The sequence below is a fragment of the Glycine max genome, chromosome 1 (assembly GCF_000004515.6).
Source record: "Glycine max cultivar Williams 82 chromosome 1, Glycine_max_v4.0, whole genome shotgun sequence".
Taxonomy (NCBI): domain Eukaryota; kingdom Viridiplantae; phylum Streptophyta; class Magnoliopsida; order Fabales; family Fabaceae; genus Glycine; species Glycine max.
The window spans coordinates 34,100,034-34,114,335 of NC_016088.4; the positions used below are offsets into that span (position 1 = coordinate 34,100,034).

At 34.8% G+C, this 14,302-nt stretch overlaps 2 protein-coding genes across 2 annotated transcripts; both read right to left on the reverse strand.

The window, feature by feature from the left end:
- Positions 1–1,957: 1,957 nt before the first annotated feature.
- Positions 1,958–4,922, reverse strand: LOC100801247 (L-type lectin-domain containing receptor kinase S.4). The gene has a single exon (XM_003516847.5). The coding sequence runs from the start codon at positions 4,449–4,451 to the stop codon at positions 2,388–2,390; it is 2,064 nt and encodes a 687-aa protein (XP_003516895.2). The 5' UTR covers positions 4,452–4,922; the 3' UTR covers positions 1,958–2,387.
- A 7,110-nt stretch (positions 4,923–12,032) lies between these two features.
- On the reverse strand, positions 12,033–12,610 carry LOC112997755 (phosphoribosylaminoimidazole carboxylase, chloroplastic). The gene is made up of 3 exons (XM_026123704.2): positions 12,511–12,610; positions 12,305–12,422; positions 12,033–12,226 (listed from the first exon to the last, which is right to left on the reverse strand). The coding sequence occupies exons 1-3, from the start codon at positions 12,583–12,585 to the stop codon at positions 12,033–12,035; spliced, it is 387 nt and encodes a 128-aa protein (XP_025979489.1). The 5' UTR covers positions 12,586–12,610.
- Between the last annotated feature and the right edge of the window lie 1,692 nt (positions 12,611–14,302).

Genomic DNA, 14,302 nt, shown 5'->3' on the forward strand with positions numbered 1-14,302 from the left:
TGTTGTTTACATGAAACTATTTATAGTTTAGTTTAATTATTTAATTTAAAAACTATAATTGAACTGAACTGCTTTTCTCCAATGAACAGTTCATTTCAATTATTAAGAATTGTTTGTATAGTTCAATTCAATTTGGGACAAAAAATGAACTGAATTGAACTTTGGCCACTCCTAGAACAGTAGTATTGTGAAACTCTACGTGAGTGTGCTTGTGCGAAGAGAGTTTTCATGTGTGAGAGCAAGGTGAAGGTGAGGGTCTTGCGCAGGTTCCTTTGCGTAGAAGTTGAAGGTGAGGATTAGCCAACAGCAGAAGGTGCAACACCACCAATGCCCTTGGTGAGGCTGTGGGCAGTACTGGTCGGAAGAGTGAGGCTGCAAATATTTTTATACATTGGGGGTGCAAGGAGCAAATAAGCGGCTGTAGAAAGTAAACTCGATTAGTGTCAACTTAACCGCCAACTTTTGCAACAATAATAAAAAATAAATTAAATTTGTTTAAAACTATCGTGAGAGTGATGTAGTATTATACCTGTCACACTATTACTTGACGAACAAACGTATGAAAATAAAAAAAATATATTACATGTACCAAATGCAAAAAAAAAAAAGTAGTTTAAGTAATAATATGAAAATAAAGTATTTTACATGTATAAAAAATATATTTAAGCTTTTAATCTTTATGTGCTTCCCATCTCCCCTCCTCTGGGTAGTTGGGTCACACATGGTTGGAGATTCTCATGAAACACGAAAGCTTTTATATGACCTTCATTCCATAAAAACTTTCTAATGGGTTCTAAAGTAAATTCTGTTTTAGTGTTTTAAGGATAGGCATAAACTTATAAATTTGAAGTTAACATTAATGAGTTTGACATCTAATATGAATCTTAACACTGTTGAGTTTATAAAATAATGTAGTACCGCATCATCGGTTAAAACAGTAAAACCTACTTACACTTACGATAGTGAACCAATATGAAACTTATCATTACATTGTATATAAAATAAATATATTTTATTAATATATAAGTTTTTTTTGAAAGGTTATTATTATATAATGAGTAAGGTAAATACTATTAATTTTTTTATTGTATGTAAATAACTAGATACACCGTTTTAATGGCCTAAACATAATCTACTTAGGTAAGATTTGTTAAAAAAAATTAAACTTCGGTTATTTGATGTAATAGTCAATGTCTAAATTAAGAAAAGGGATAAATTATATTAGACCATAAGCCTAAGTGTGCAAATCAATTTACACTTAGTTGTTTCAACTTAACTAGTCTTGGTTATGCAGCAGGATTGCCTCTGAAAGAAAGGCGTGGTTTCTATCAGAATGAATTTGAGCTGGGTTGAATACCGATTGTTAGAAAATGAAAAATTTTTAGGACATGAGCATTTTATGTTTATTTCAATTTAAATTTTAAAGCATAATTATTTTTTTAGTAGTTCTTTCATAACAACTAAAGAAAACGACCATTTCTGAAAAGACAGCAAAAGCAGAGTTCAGACCAAGGTTGCTATATTAAAAAGGCTACAAAGTTTATGCATTTCAGTAATGGATGACAATTTAACAACAAATTAAAGAGCCCAAATTCGCCTTTCAATGAAATACTTTAATTCTTCGGCAGAGTTTAGATGCTGAAATGAAAAATATCAGCAATTAACAATGTTGTGGTTACACCAGAGTAGAACAAGATAAATTTGTTGCTCTCAGCTCCAAGATAAGCTCTCAAAAAATAATTGAAGGCTGCATCAAAGAAGAAGTTTGGATTCTTTGTTCTTAAAACTTCAGATAACACGTTAGTAATGTTTAAGAGGAAAAAAAATGTCTTCAATATGCTCTATCCGGGATCACGTTTAAGAGTTAAGACATTTCAAGTCCAACTATACAAAATTAGAGAAATTGAGGGAGTCCTTTGATATGAAACATGGCAGAGCTCATGGAAGGAGAAAATGATTTGAAAGAAATCTGAAATTGTATTTATTGGAATGAGAAAAAGTGTATACAAATGAGAATCTATATACTAATAAGCTATAACCAATATGTAACTAATTAACTAACAGACTAATTAACCTCAATTAACTAACTAACTAACACAACTCATGTATCTCTAATACCCTTGAAAGCTAATTGTGACATCAATTCTTAGGCACAACAACAAAATACAGAAGCAAAATTGAAAAAAACAATGATGGGGGAGGTTATATTATATGAATCCAAAAAATTGATGCCAATGGGGGGATGAATTAGAATACGAACTTCTTGTATTGGGATTTAATTCACCATCACAAAAACTTTCTGTGTACTATTATGAGACATCATGGGGTGATATGATAAACAAATATCTTAAGTACATAGAGTACAACTCTAAGTAAAATGTAGATGATCACATTGTTTGTCCTTTACCATGGGGACTAAAAAGAGATGTACCAGTTAAAGATGGAAAACTAGAATCCATGTCTCTGTTTCTACCATAGGAACCTGTGTTCATCTGATCAAACGAAGAAGATTCAAGTGAGTGCAAGAATTCATCAAAACCCTCCTGGTAACCTCCCTCTCCCGGCTTTCTCAACTCATCTGGCACACCAACTTCTCCTTCCAAAAACCTCACCACCTGTCTCATGCTAGGCCTAGCAGTGGGTGAACCATTTGAACACAGAAGCCCCAATTTCAACACCATGAGCATCTCTCTTTCATTAAAAACACCATTTAGTTTAGGGTCCACCATATTGAGTATTCTCCCTTGTTTGAATTTGTTCCACACACAATCAACCAAAACCATATCTTCTGGCATTGCCTTTGGCTCAAGTGGTCTTAGCCCACATGCCACCTCTAGTAAAAGTGCACCAAATGCAAAAACATCTGAGCTAGGAGTGGCCTTCCCTGTCCTAGGCACCTCAGGTGCCAAATAGCCCAAGGTCCCCACCACCCTTGTGGTACTTGGATTAGTCCCATGTTCATACAACCTTGCTAATCCAAAATCTCCTAGTCTTCCATTGAGTTCACCGTCTAGAAGCACATTGCTAGCCTTCACATCTCTATGTATCACCACCTGCTCATAGCCCTCGTGAAGATACAAAAGGGCTGAAGCAACATCCTTGATGACCTTAAACCTTTGCTCCCAACTTAGGATTGTTTCTGGCTCGTTAAACAAGTACTTGTCTAAGCTCCCATTTTCCATGAAATCATACACAAGGAGGAGGTCACCCAGGCGGCGACACCACCCCAGCAACTGAACCAAATTCCGGTGGCGAAGCCGGCCTATGCTGGCTATTTCTGATACAAATTCCCTCAGGCCTTGATTGGAGTCATGTGAAATTCTCTTAACAGCAACCTGGGTATTGGAATTTGGCAATGTTCCTTTGTAAACACTCCCAAACCCACCTTGTCCAAGCAGCTCTTTGTCCTTGAACCCTTTTGTTGCTTTCTTGAGCTCTTGGTAGGAGTACCTATGTGGCCCAATCTCAAGCTCCCAAGCTTCTATGACATCAGCATTCTTGTACCTTCTGTACATGTAGATGCCAAATAAGACAGCACACAATGCAAGAACAACAACAGAGACTGAAACCCCAATTATCAGAGATGTGTGTTTCTTCTTTGGCCCTGGAAGCTGTGGGAGAGAAGAGAGATCAAGGGGTGGAGCTGGCCCATTGATTTTGAAGCTCCATCCCAAGATGTAATGGGAGCTAGCAAGCAACCCTGTTGATGCAGAGAACCCAACATACATGGATTCCTTAAGGATTGGTGAAAGATCCACATGATAGGACAAGAGTGGCCTTTTGGGTTTGGTAGAAGATGCAGAAATCGTGACATGGACCACACTTTTAGCAGCATCATAATCAACCCAAGCTAGAATAGGTACCCTACTTTGGAGGGTGAGATTCTGTTTGCTTGAATCATCATCCCCAGTGTAGTAACCTGCAGATGCAGAGGCATTGGAGGCCAAGCTATTGATGTCAATTCCAACATGGTTGTCATCAATGTCCCCAAACTCAAAATCCTTTGCTGTGTCAAACTCAACAGCAAAGAGGTGGTTGGAGAAGTTCCCTATGTTACTTGAGTCAAGAATACCAAGATATTGGCTTGGATGAGCCTTCAGATCCTTAGAAGGAGCAATTGTAAAAGCAAGGCCATGCCCTCCTAGCTTTGGAAACTCAGGAACAATAGCCAAAGCAAAAGAGGAAGAAAAGGAGAAAGCTTTACCACCACTAGAGTTCTTGAACCGAAAAGGGGTTGGATAAAAAGCATGACCCATCACTTTACTTGAATCATTTGTGAGTTTCAGTACCCCATTTGGCTCTATTTCTGCAACCCCATCAAGGGTCATGTTGTTGCTTCCCAGACCCTTGAATCCAGCATAGAAGAGCTGGTTTGGCTGAGATGAAACTGGGATCAGAAGGAACACCAACAAAGGCAGGAGCTTGAGGAGCATGTTGAGTTTGGTGGCCATGAGGCAAGATATGGAAAATCAAGGACTTTGAATGATTACAAGGGTTTGAACTTTGAGCCTTGACGGTTCAAAACATTAATTGCTATGAACAGATAGAATGTGTTGTGAGTAAAAAGGTGGCAAAATAATAATAATAAAAAAGGTCACACTGACGCTCTGCTCATTTTTGAAGGATTTGGTGAAGATGGAATTGATGGGTGGCTATGAAGGATTATTAGGAATGAAGGAAGCAAAGATAGGAACTAGTTGTCCACATGGCTCAGCAGTAAAGTTAAAGCCGTGGGTTTGGGGGTTGGGTTGGTTCACTTCTGGGAACTAAGTGGGGGATGCCACAAAAGTCTAACATTTGAATAAATAATGGTCTAAAATCATACGAATATGATGCATGAAAGTGGAGCTTACATGTCTTTGAGATCCTTTGGAGAATGAAAGGAATCTACCTGTGATGTGTGTGTTCAGTTTTGATGATGGTAAAATATAAAATGAGTTTGAAAACGTAAGTTAGAAAATCAAGTTGTGATTGAGAATGATGGTTACATGGAATGCTAATAACAATACTAGCAATATTTTCTTTTTGAAATTTATTATTAAAAATAAATTTTACTATAGCTTACTTTTAAATTAAAAAAAAAAAAGTGTCTGCTCACATTATAATTGAAAACATAACGTTCGATTGAAGTTAACTTTGTAAATTTAACTTGATGCTTGATGCTTGATGCTTTCTACGTTCAATAAAAAGTGAGAGAAGTAATTTTGAAGTAAATTTCAATAATAAAGAGTGTTAGAAAAAAATATTATTAGCATTATAAATCTTCTTATAAACTTTTCTAACATTTTATAAAAAAAATTGCACCAAATAAAAAGTAAATAAATTTTCCTAATATTTTATAAACATACTAAATAAAAATAAATATATTTAATATCTTGAAAATATAAAATATTTAATATATTTTTATGTTTAATAAGTAAAAAGACTGGTAAGAAAATGTTATAAACAGAATATAGAATTATTCTAATGCACAGTGTGCTATAGAATATACAATTTCAACTTTATTTGATAGACTCGCCGAAACTGTTTTGGGGATGGATTAGTCTCCAAAAACAGCAAGTATGTTGTTGGTCCTACCTAATGGGGCTCAATGGGTCATGTTGATGGCTGTTGCTTCCTGCACCCATAGGAAAGTTAAATGACCCTAAAGAGACAAAAATGTCCCTATGCTCTCTTAAACACATCATCAGGCACCCTCAAGCAAAAAAACCCTAGCATGACACAAGTAGTTCGATAGTGTTGGCGGGCTCCTAGACATGCAACGCAACATGAAAATAGTTCGACGGTGTGTAATGAAGCACTCTCTTGGACTCATGCGTGGGGAAAATGATGTGGTCATTCTTGTTAGCTAGATCAATTGTCACTGTGAATGCGAACTACGCCATCTTCAGGTCGATTGTGCCACCACCAGTGACATTGTTAGGTCTGGATCCTCCATTGACCACTGGACGAACTATCATATATTCGATTTTGATGATTACAAAAGTATAAATTATAGATGGACTAATGAGTTATTATTAAGTGAACAAGACTGACTATGAAAACAAGCTCGCTTATTATCTATTCACCTTCTACAACTTTAGTAAGTATGCGTTCACTTATAAGAGGAAAATAATTTTGTTAAGATATATTCAGCGTCCAATGCGTTGTTTAATTAACCACATCCAAGTATTGTGAAAACCAATGTTTACATACTGATTTGTTTCTATACGCGTCCACTAGACTTACATCACTCATACACTTCATTTTATATCCTTATAAGTGATGTCTAACAAAGTACGAAATGACTATGTTAGCTACAAAGAGAAGTGCACGATCTCACTTTTCATATTTCAGTTTTCCCTTTCTATGTTTGAAGTTGCTAACATTTGAATTTAAGGAAATGACATAATAGAAGGGAATAGAAGGAATTTGTAGAATATTCCTCAAGTGTTGCTTTTTCCAAGGAAAAGGAGCATATGCAATTGTTTGTACTATTATTCCTATCTTCGCCATTCAGAGCACACCACGTGGTTTCACCCCCAACTGTGAGATAACTGTGACACTCTCTACCCCGACATATAAATAAATAAAATATATAAAAAATATCGGTAACCAAATTCACACGGGTAAAAGGTTCACATTCACTTCACTATTATCAATTAAAACTTATTAAAAATATATTCGGCTCGAAACAAGGCCGTCAAAATTTACAAAAATATTTTGTTAAATCAGTGAGATAAAATAAAATAGACTAACATTATGCAATTAATATAAAACTTATGCCCCACTATCACATCCTATCAAAGCATTGTGTCCCGACGTCCTTCAGCACAAGGTTCCTTTAAGCACTTCACCTAGCCATCTGCTTCCCCGAACACAAGGTTCAAGATCATCACAGGATCCAAACACAAACATCAAACCGGGAGTGAGTTATCACATTCCTAACTACTAGAGAGAAACAAAACAACATATAGTAGTCAAATACAATTTACTTAGCATATCTCACATTATTTCATCACTTTGTCATTCAAAATTCACTTTTCAATCATCAATCACACCTTTCAATCATCAATCACAATACACAAGAATCACACACTCCAATCAAGACATAATAACACATCAATTTTATAATGAACAATTAGCAAGCACATGAGACAATTATGCTAAGACTCAAGCCTATATGCAATGTGGTACCATGTCAGTGAAAAACCACCCTGGGGCGCTTAGGAGTACATAACAAGTACACCACACAATGGATTTGTCAGGTCACTCTCACTAAGTAAGATCATAGGGAGACCAGTCAGGGTCACGATATTTTGCGAGAATACTCCAACCATATGGGATCAGCATAGGCTTAAAGGAGCACTCAAACCCGATGACCCCCAAGGCCTACATTCCGAAGAGTCCGTCAGGGTCTCTCCCTCTTGATTCAGGTCCAACCCCTAAAATCATTTTAGCACACAAACACTACTAGTGAATTATACAATACCCACGACCTCACACTCGTGTCTTAAGCACGTACAACATATTGTGCTACAATTTAACACTGGTTCCTAAATAGGAACCTACACTTTCTCTTTAACACTGGTTCCTAAATAGGAAACCTACACTTTCTCTTTAACACTGCACATTTACACTTTTCTCAAGATAACACTGGTCGGGTTATTGTACAATTCACAGCTTACAACACAAATAATGTCACATCAAGAGTTAATCACACACTTATTCACAACCAAAACTCATTCACAATTTCACATCTCATAATGTCACAATCCACCATCACATGTTTTCACGTATCTCACAATTCAACACATATTCTACTTTACACTTTTACTCAATCTCAATAACAATATTATAATCTCAAGACAACATATCATTCCACAATTCATCACATATTTCATTTATAAGCACAACTCATGAATTATACAATACCACGACCTCACACTCATGTTTAACACAATTGCGCTACAATTTAACACTGGTTCCTAACTAGGAACCTACACTTTCTCTTTAACACTGCACATAAACACTGGTCGGGTTATTGTATAATTTATAGCTCACGATATAATTAATGTAACATCAAGTGTTAACACATCCACTTATTCACAATCGAATATCATGTCCACACTTTAACATCTCATAACATCACATCAACCATCGCATAACATTCCCAATGATATTCATACGATACAACATACACATGTTCATGAAATTTAACCATAATATTCTCAAACTCCAACACTTAATAATTTTTGGAATCATACTATAACACTCTACAATATTATTTACATAAATTATTAATATAAATAGCTACCTCTATATCTATAAACTAGCATACATCATATTGAATCACAAATTTCAAAGTAAGCTTTCAATGCACAAATTCTGAATAATTATATGAACACTTTGGTCAATTTCAATTATGATATTAATTTTTTAAAATTATATATAAAAACCTAAAAAAAGCAAGAAAAAGAGAAAATACAAAATCAATATCTCTCTCTAAATTTTTCCTTACTTTATTTCATCAATTCATATTAATTAGAAAAATGCTCGATTTATAGGGTTCACGCTCAACACAATAGCATATCAATTTCACAACAATTGGTCTGTCAAACATATATAATTCACTGTAAAAATTATAAGGATAAAATGAAAATTGCAAAAACACCCCAAAACTTATTCCAATTGATATCTCTAAGGATCCCTACACATGTTCTCACTAATTCCCAATTGTGAATAACTCATCCCTTACCTCTAAGCGGACTCACGTGTCTTCCGACAGCGATAGCAGCATCTCTAGCGGTCCCCTGAGATTCCTTCAGTTATTCCTCCGAATGCTCCGATAGAATTCCCAAACGTCAGAGAGACGGAGAAGAGACTGAAACCTCCACTTGTACTGTCTTCATGCGATTCCTTTTTCTCCCTTCCGGAATATTATCTCCCAAATTCCAATGGTTGAAGTGTGCGCAATTGAATTTGAAACAACATATCCAAATTTCATGAAAATCCAACGGTTATCGAAACCGAGATCGTAATTTTACTGAAACCGTTTTGGGTTTCTGCGGGAAAGGAAAAGGCTACAATGCGAAAGGTATTTCTCTCAGCTCAAAGATGATATCCAAATTACCAACGGTGAGAATACTCGAAATTGGGCTGAAAACGTAGTGCTCAAATTTTACGACGATCCAACGGTGAATAAGTCCGAGATCATCGTTTTTCTGAGATAGGTTAGGAAGCCTGCGAGAAAAAGAGAGGATTTTGAGAGAAGAGAGAAGAAATGAAATTGTGAGGCAGAGGAGGCTGAGGAGTCAGTCTGAAAACTGACCTAGCATGTTGCTATTTATAGTTAGGGGTATTTACGACCTATTATTTACTCTATTTATTTATTTATTGTTTATTATTTTATAAAAACAAACATTATTTTATTCTCTATCAAACAAATAAATAAAATGACAGCATGTTGCGATTCCTTTTTCTCCCTCCTTGTGTATTATCTCGCAAATCTCAACGGTGAAAGTGTGTGCAATTGAATTTCAAACAACATATCAAAATTTCATGAAAATCCAACGCTTAACGAAAATGGGATCATAGTTTTACCGAGACAGCTCTGGGTTTATGCGGGAAAGGAAAATGCTACAATGTGAGGGGTATTTCTCTTAGCTCAGACATGATATCAAAATTCCCAACGGTGAGAATGCTCGGAATTGGGTTATGAACGTTCTGCTCAAATTTCACAACGATCCAACGGTGAACAAGTTCGAGATCGTCATTTTTCTGATATAAGTTTGGTAGGCTGCGGGAAAAAGAAAGGGTTTTGAGTGGAGAAAAGAGAAAACGAAAATGAGAGGAAAAGGAGACACCTGACTTAACATAGCTATTTATACCTAGGGTACTCAACTTATTATTTGCTCTTTATTTATTTATTTATTTATTTTTTTTACTAAAAAACTTTTTAAATTTATGTTAAAAAAATGGAATGTTACACTGAGATTAATAAACAATAAAAGAATGAATATTTTGCCAATAATATTCCCTATTATTAATTAAATGTGCATAGCTTTAGACAATATCAAAGGCAAGACCTAAATAATACTAAGCAAAATACTATGTGAAAATTCCTACAGCAAATGGATTGAATGTGATTTCTGTAAATTAAAGTCACCAAAAAATTTCTATTAGAGGAAATGAAGCTTGACATCCACCCTCTTTGCCACCAAAGGAACTGGTAGCTAAGCACTCCTTACCATTTCCAGTCTCTTATATTTATTTTATTTTTGTGAGAAAAGTGTTATTACTTTAAGTTATTAATGTCATGGTAGTACTTTGGTTTTTAAGATATAGTTTTCATTAGTGTTTTAGCTCTCGTGTGTTTCAACACATCATTTTAATATTTCAATGATGCTAATATTTTGTAATGTGTCCGATCGTTGATTTACAATGTTTGGTTCAATCTTTTTTACCTCTAATTTTGAGCTTTTGTTCATTTAATATATATATATATATATATATATATATATATATATATTCCCTTTCTTTTAACTCAAATTTTTTTCTTTTCTTAAAAGATCTTTTTTCTATTTTGTCTGCTCTAATGTGTGTATTTCAACATAACTCAACCACAATAATAAAAGTGGTTGGTTTCTCAAATTCATTTGCATGGTGAGAGACCAATAAGTATGTGTGATATGCAAATGAGAAACTAAATTGAGAAGCCATTTATATTCCTACAAATGCACTCAAACCAGAACCTCCAGATGTGGCAGGACAAGCTATGTACCCCTAAGTTTCAACTTACAAGTTTTGATTCAGTACCCCCTATTACTAGATCCAATAACACTCACTAGAAAAGCCATAGAAAACCAAATTTTGATCTTACAATCTTGGCATATTTCTGATTCTGAGATTAATAAACAATAAGAGAATGAATATTTTGCCAATAATATTCCCTATTATTAATTAAATGTGCATAGCTTTAGACAATATCAAAGGCAAGACCTAAATAATACTAAGCAAAATACTATGTGAAAATTCCTACAGCAAATGGATTGAATGTGATTTCTGTAAATCAAAGTCACCAAAAAATTTCTATTAGAGGAAATGAAGCTTGACATCCACCCTCTTGCCACCAAAGGAACTGGTAGCTAAGCACTCCTTACCATTTCCAGTCTCTTATATTTATTTTATTTTTGTGAGAAAAGTGTTATTACTTTAAGTTATTAATGTCATGGTAGTACTTTGGTTTTTAAGATATAGTTTTCATTAGTGTTTTGGCTCTCGTGTGTTTCGACACATCATTTTAATATTTCAATGATGCTAATATTTTGTAATGTGTCCGATCGTTGATTTACAATGTTTGGTTCAATCTTTTTTACCTCTAATTTTGAGCTTTTGTTCATTTAATATATATATATATATATATATATATATATATATATATATATATATATATATATTCCCTTTCTTTTAACTCAAATTTTTTTATTTTCTTAAAAGACACTTAAAAAAAACCTGAGCCTAACACTATGTACATGTTACAAATCAGCTGTAGTAATTTGGTGCAGTCCTTAGTCACTGGCGCAATTTCCTAGGCCCTACCCAATTGATGCAGTCACTGGATGTTAGAGCCTAAACCAATTTGTAAAACCCAAAGGATCATCTGGTTGATTGGTCCAACAATTGTTACATGGACCCAAGGTTTGGAAGGTTTACACTAGGAGATGAAAAAGGAAAGTCAAGAAGGTGTCATGTGGGGTGTTGTGTGGTAGAGAGAGAGAGGAGAGTAACTGTTTTTGGTTAACATATAAGCTGTGGGTGTGGGAGATTGTGTTGGCTGTGGATAAAGAGCAGTAGGTCTCTGTAGGAGCCTCTCTCTGGCATTACTCATTAGGAATAGTCTTCCACAGTGATTCCCTCATTTCATGAATAATGCATGTTCTATACCTCTCTTGTTGCATTTTCACTCTTTAATTGATATTTGGTGACTCTGGTTCCTAACACTAACATTGAATTTGGCAATGATTCCACTTCTTTGGTTAATTCATGTCAGGTTACTCAACACAGATATAAAGCAAGGCAAAATAAGGGTAAACTTTGAAGATGGACAAAAGGAAACAAACTCTAGCACCAACAAGACTGAACCAACTTACCTGGACAATTGACAAGAGTGAATCAATCCCATCCAAGGTAGAAGCACGCACAGGAATGCCAATAACAAGCAAGGGAGTAAGAGCAACCACCATACCTGAGATTTGAGGCTTAATTAATGGTAAAAAGGCACTACCTTAGGATAATTATATAAAGCTAAATTTAAATAATTTACCAGCCAAGTGAGCTGCACCACCAACACCAGCAATAATGACTTGTATGCCTCGTTCATGAGCAGATGAGGCATAAGAAAACACCAATTCTGGAGTCTTGTGAGCTGAAACTATTCTTACCTGAAATTTGATACATATATACATTATATTTAAGGATAAACAAGTTCACACACAACAAACCACCTCAGGGAAATCAAAACAATTTTACCTCGTGAGGCACACCAAACATCTCCAAGATTTCAGCAGCACTTTTCATAACAGGTAGATCTGAATCAGAACCCATTATGATCCCCACACATGGAGCAACTACAATTACCAAACAACACAAAGCGTGCAGTGTGAGAATAACAAAATTTTAACTTCAAAATTTCAAATACATTGCTTGTCTTAATTATAAGAGAATGGTTAACGGTAGTTTTCGATCTTCGGCAATGTCATCCAGAGAAGATGGACAGAAATCTTTGCATAAGAATTCAACATCATCAAAACATTTGCGTGCAACTCTGGAATTTAGTCAATTGACTAGTGCTAATGCCATCTGACATTTTAACAGTCACATAAACCTCTTTACCCACTCAAATCTGCATTATGCAACATGAAGACACATGAATGTAGACAAGTGTAGACAGAAGCCTACCTGAGATGAAATCTTGAAACTACCTTGTATTTGACTACGACTTTGGATTGAGTATTTTTTAGTAGACAAAAAAGGATTTCTTATAGTGAGATTATTGATCTCACTTGCTAGTTCGTTACCCAAAACTTGTGGAATCTCATGTCATGTTTTCTAAAAGGGGGCTAAGGATAGAATGTCAATCGGTGTTAAAACTAAAGAACTTAGTCCCTGTCGGATTAATTTAAGCACACATCTCAATCACATTCAATATTTCAAAATCAATTTTATCAAATTCTAAATCAAATGGACACTAAGTAGAGCTACAACTGCAAGCTCGAATAGGTCAAGTAAAACATCTCATTTAAATTATGCATTGAAACATAAATTCAATTTTTTAGTTGAAACCATAAGTGTCCTCTAGGTAATTTTGTTCAAATCGGATATGATCACTATGTATCACATAGTTTTAAGAGGAAGGGAAGTATGACATTGTAATGCCAATGATTAATTTTAGGAGCTAAAGGACAACAACTTAAACCAGTTAGAATAGCTATAATCTTGTATTTCATGAAATCTTGCAAAACATATTCTAATTTAGTGAATATTTTTTTGAAACACAAACCTTATGAAAAGCTTCTTCATCTTCGAATACATGGATTCATCTTTAATATAATTCTTGGAACGACTATATCATTCACTATCATGAAATCCATTAGGTCATCTCTTGAATATTACCGGACGAAGCAACAGTCTTCATCGATACTACTTTCTGTTAACTCCCTAAGGGAAAGCAACATATAGTAGTCTTTTCTACATGGAATCCTGTCTGTACATTTAGGCATATTGAACTGAAATTCAATTCAGCCTGATAATACCAGAAGAAGTGTCATGGCCTGATCAAGACAGACTCTGTAAATTGATATATGATGTATGTTAACTGTCAATGTGGTAGACACATTTAAATTTGGGTGGGTGCATTGTAGGTTTCGATAAGTTCAACTATTTCCAATTTGTAATGTGTAATTGTAGCAGTGGTGTGCAAAAGCTTCCTTCTGAACTGTGTGAAGCAATATGTCACAGAACAAGTGAGCATCTCACTTGTAATAATGCAATTTAGCTTTCTGCATTTGTTTTAGTACATTCACACAAAAAAATTTGGATTAAAAGCACAGTCACTTTTAATTATCTAATTTATTTCATCAAATGTATATAACAAATTACCAAGTGATTTCATGTCAGAAAATTCTAGAAGAAAAGAAATTAGAAAATACATTATCTCCTCTGTCATATGTTATAACTAATTATTATTAGACCAAATTGCATTGACACCCCATGTGGCTTCTTCAAATTGCAGACAATACCTCTGCCTTTTTAACGTTCACAG

Excerpts from the sequence above, each read along its gene's own strand:
- LOC100801247 (XM_003516847.5), bottom strand. The coding sequence starts at position 4,451 with ATGGCCACCAAACTCAACATGCTCCTCAAGCTCCTGCCTTTGTTGGTG.
- LOC112997755 (XM_026123704.2), bottom strand. The coding sequence starts at position 12,585 with ATGGGTTCTGATTCAGATCTACCTGTTATGAAAAGTGCTGCTGAAATC. Across the intron at positions 12,423-12,510 it reads TGTTTGGTGTGCCTCACGAG|GTAAGAATAGTTTCAGCTCA; the intron begins GTAAAATTGTTT and ends ATCAAATTTCAG. Across the intron at positions 12,227-12,304 it reads TGGTGCAGCTCACTTGGCTG|GTATGGTGGTTGCTCTTACT; the intron begins GTAAATTATTTA and ends CTCAAATCTCAG.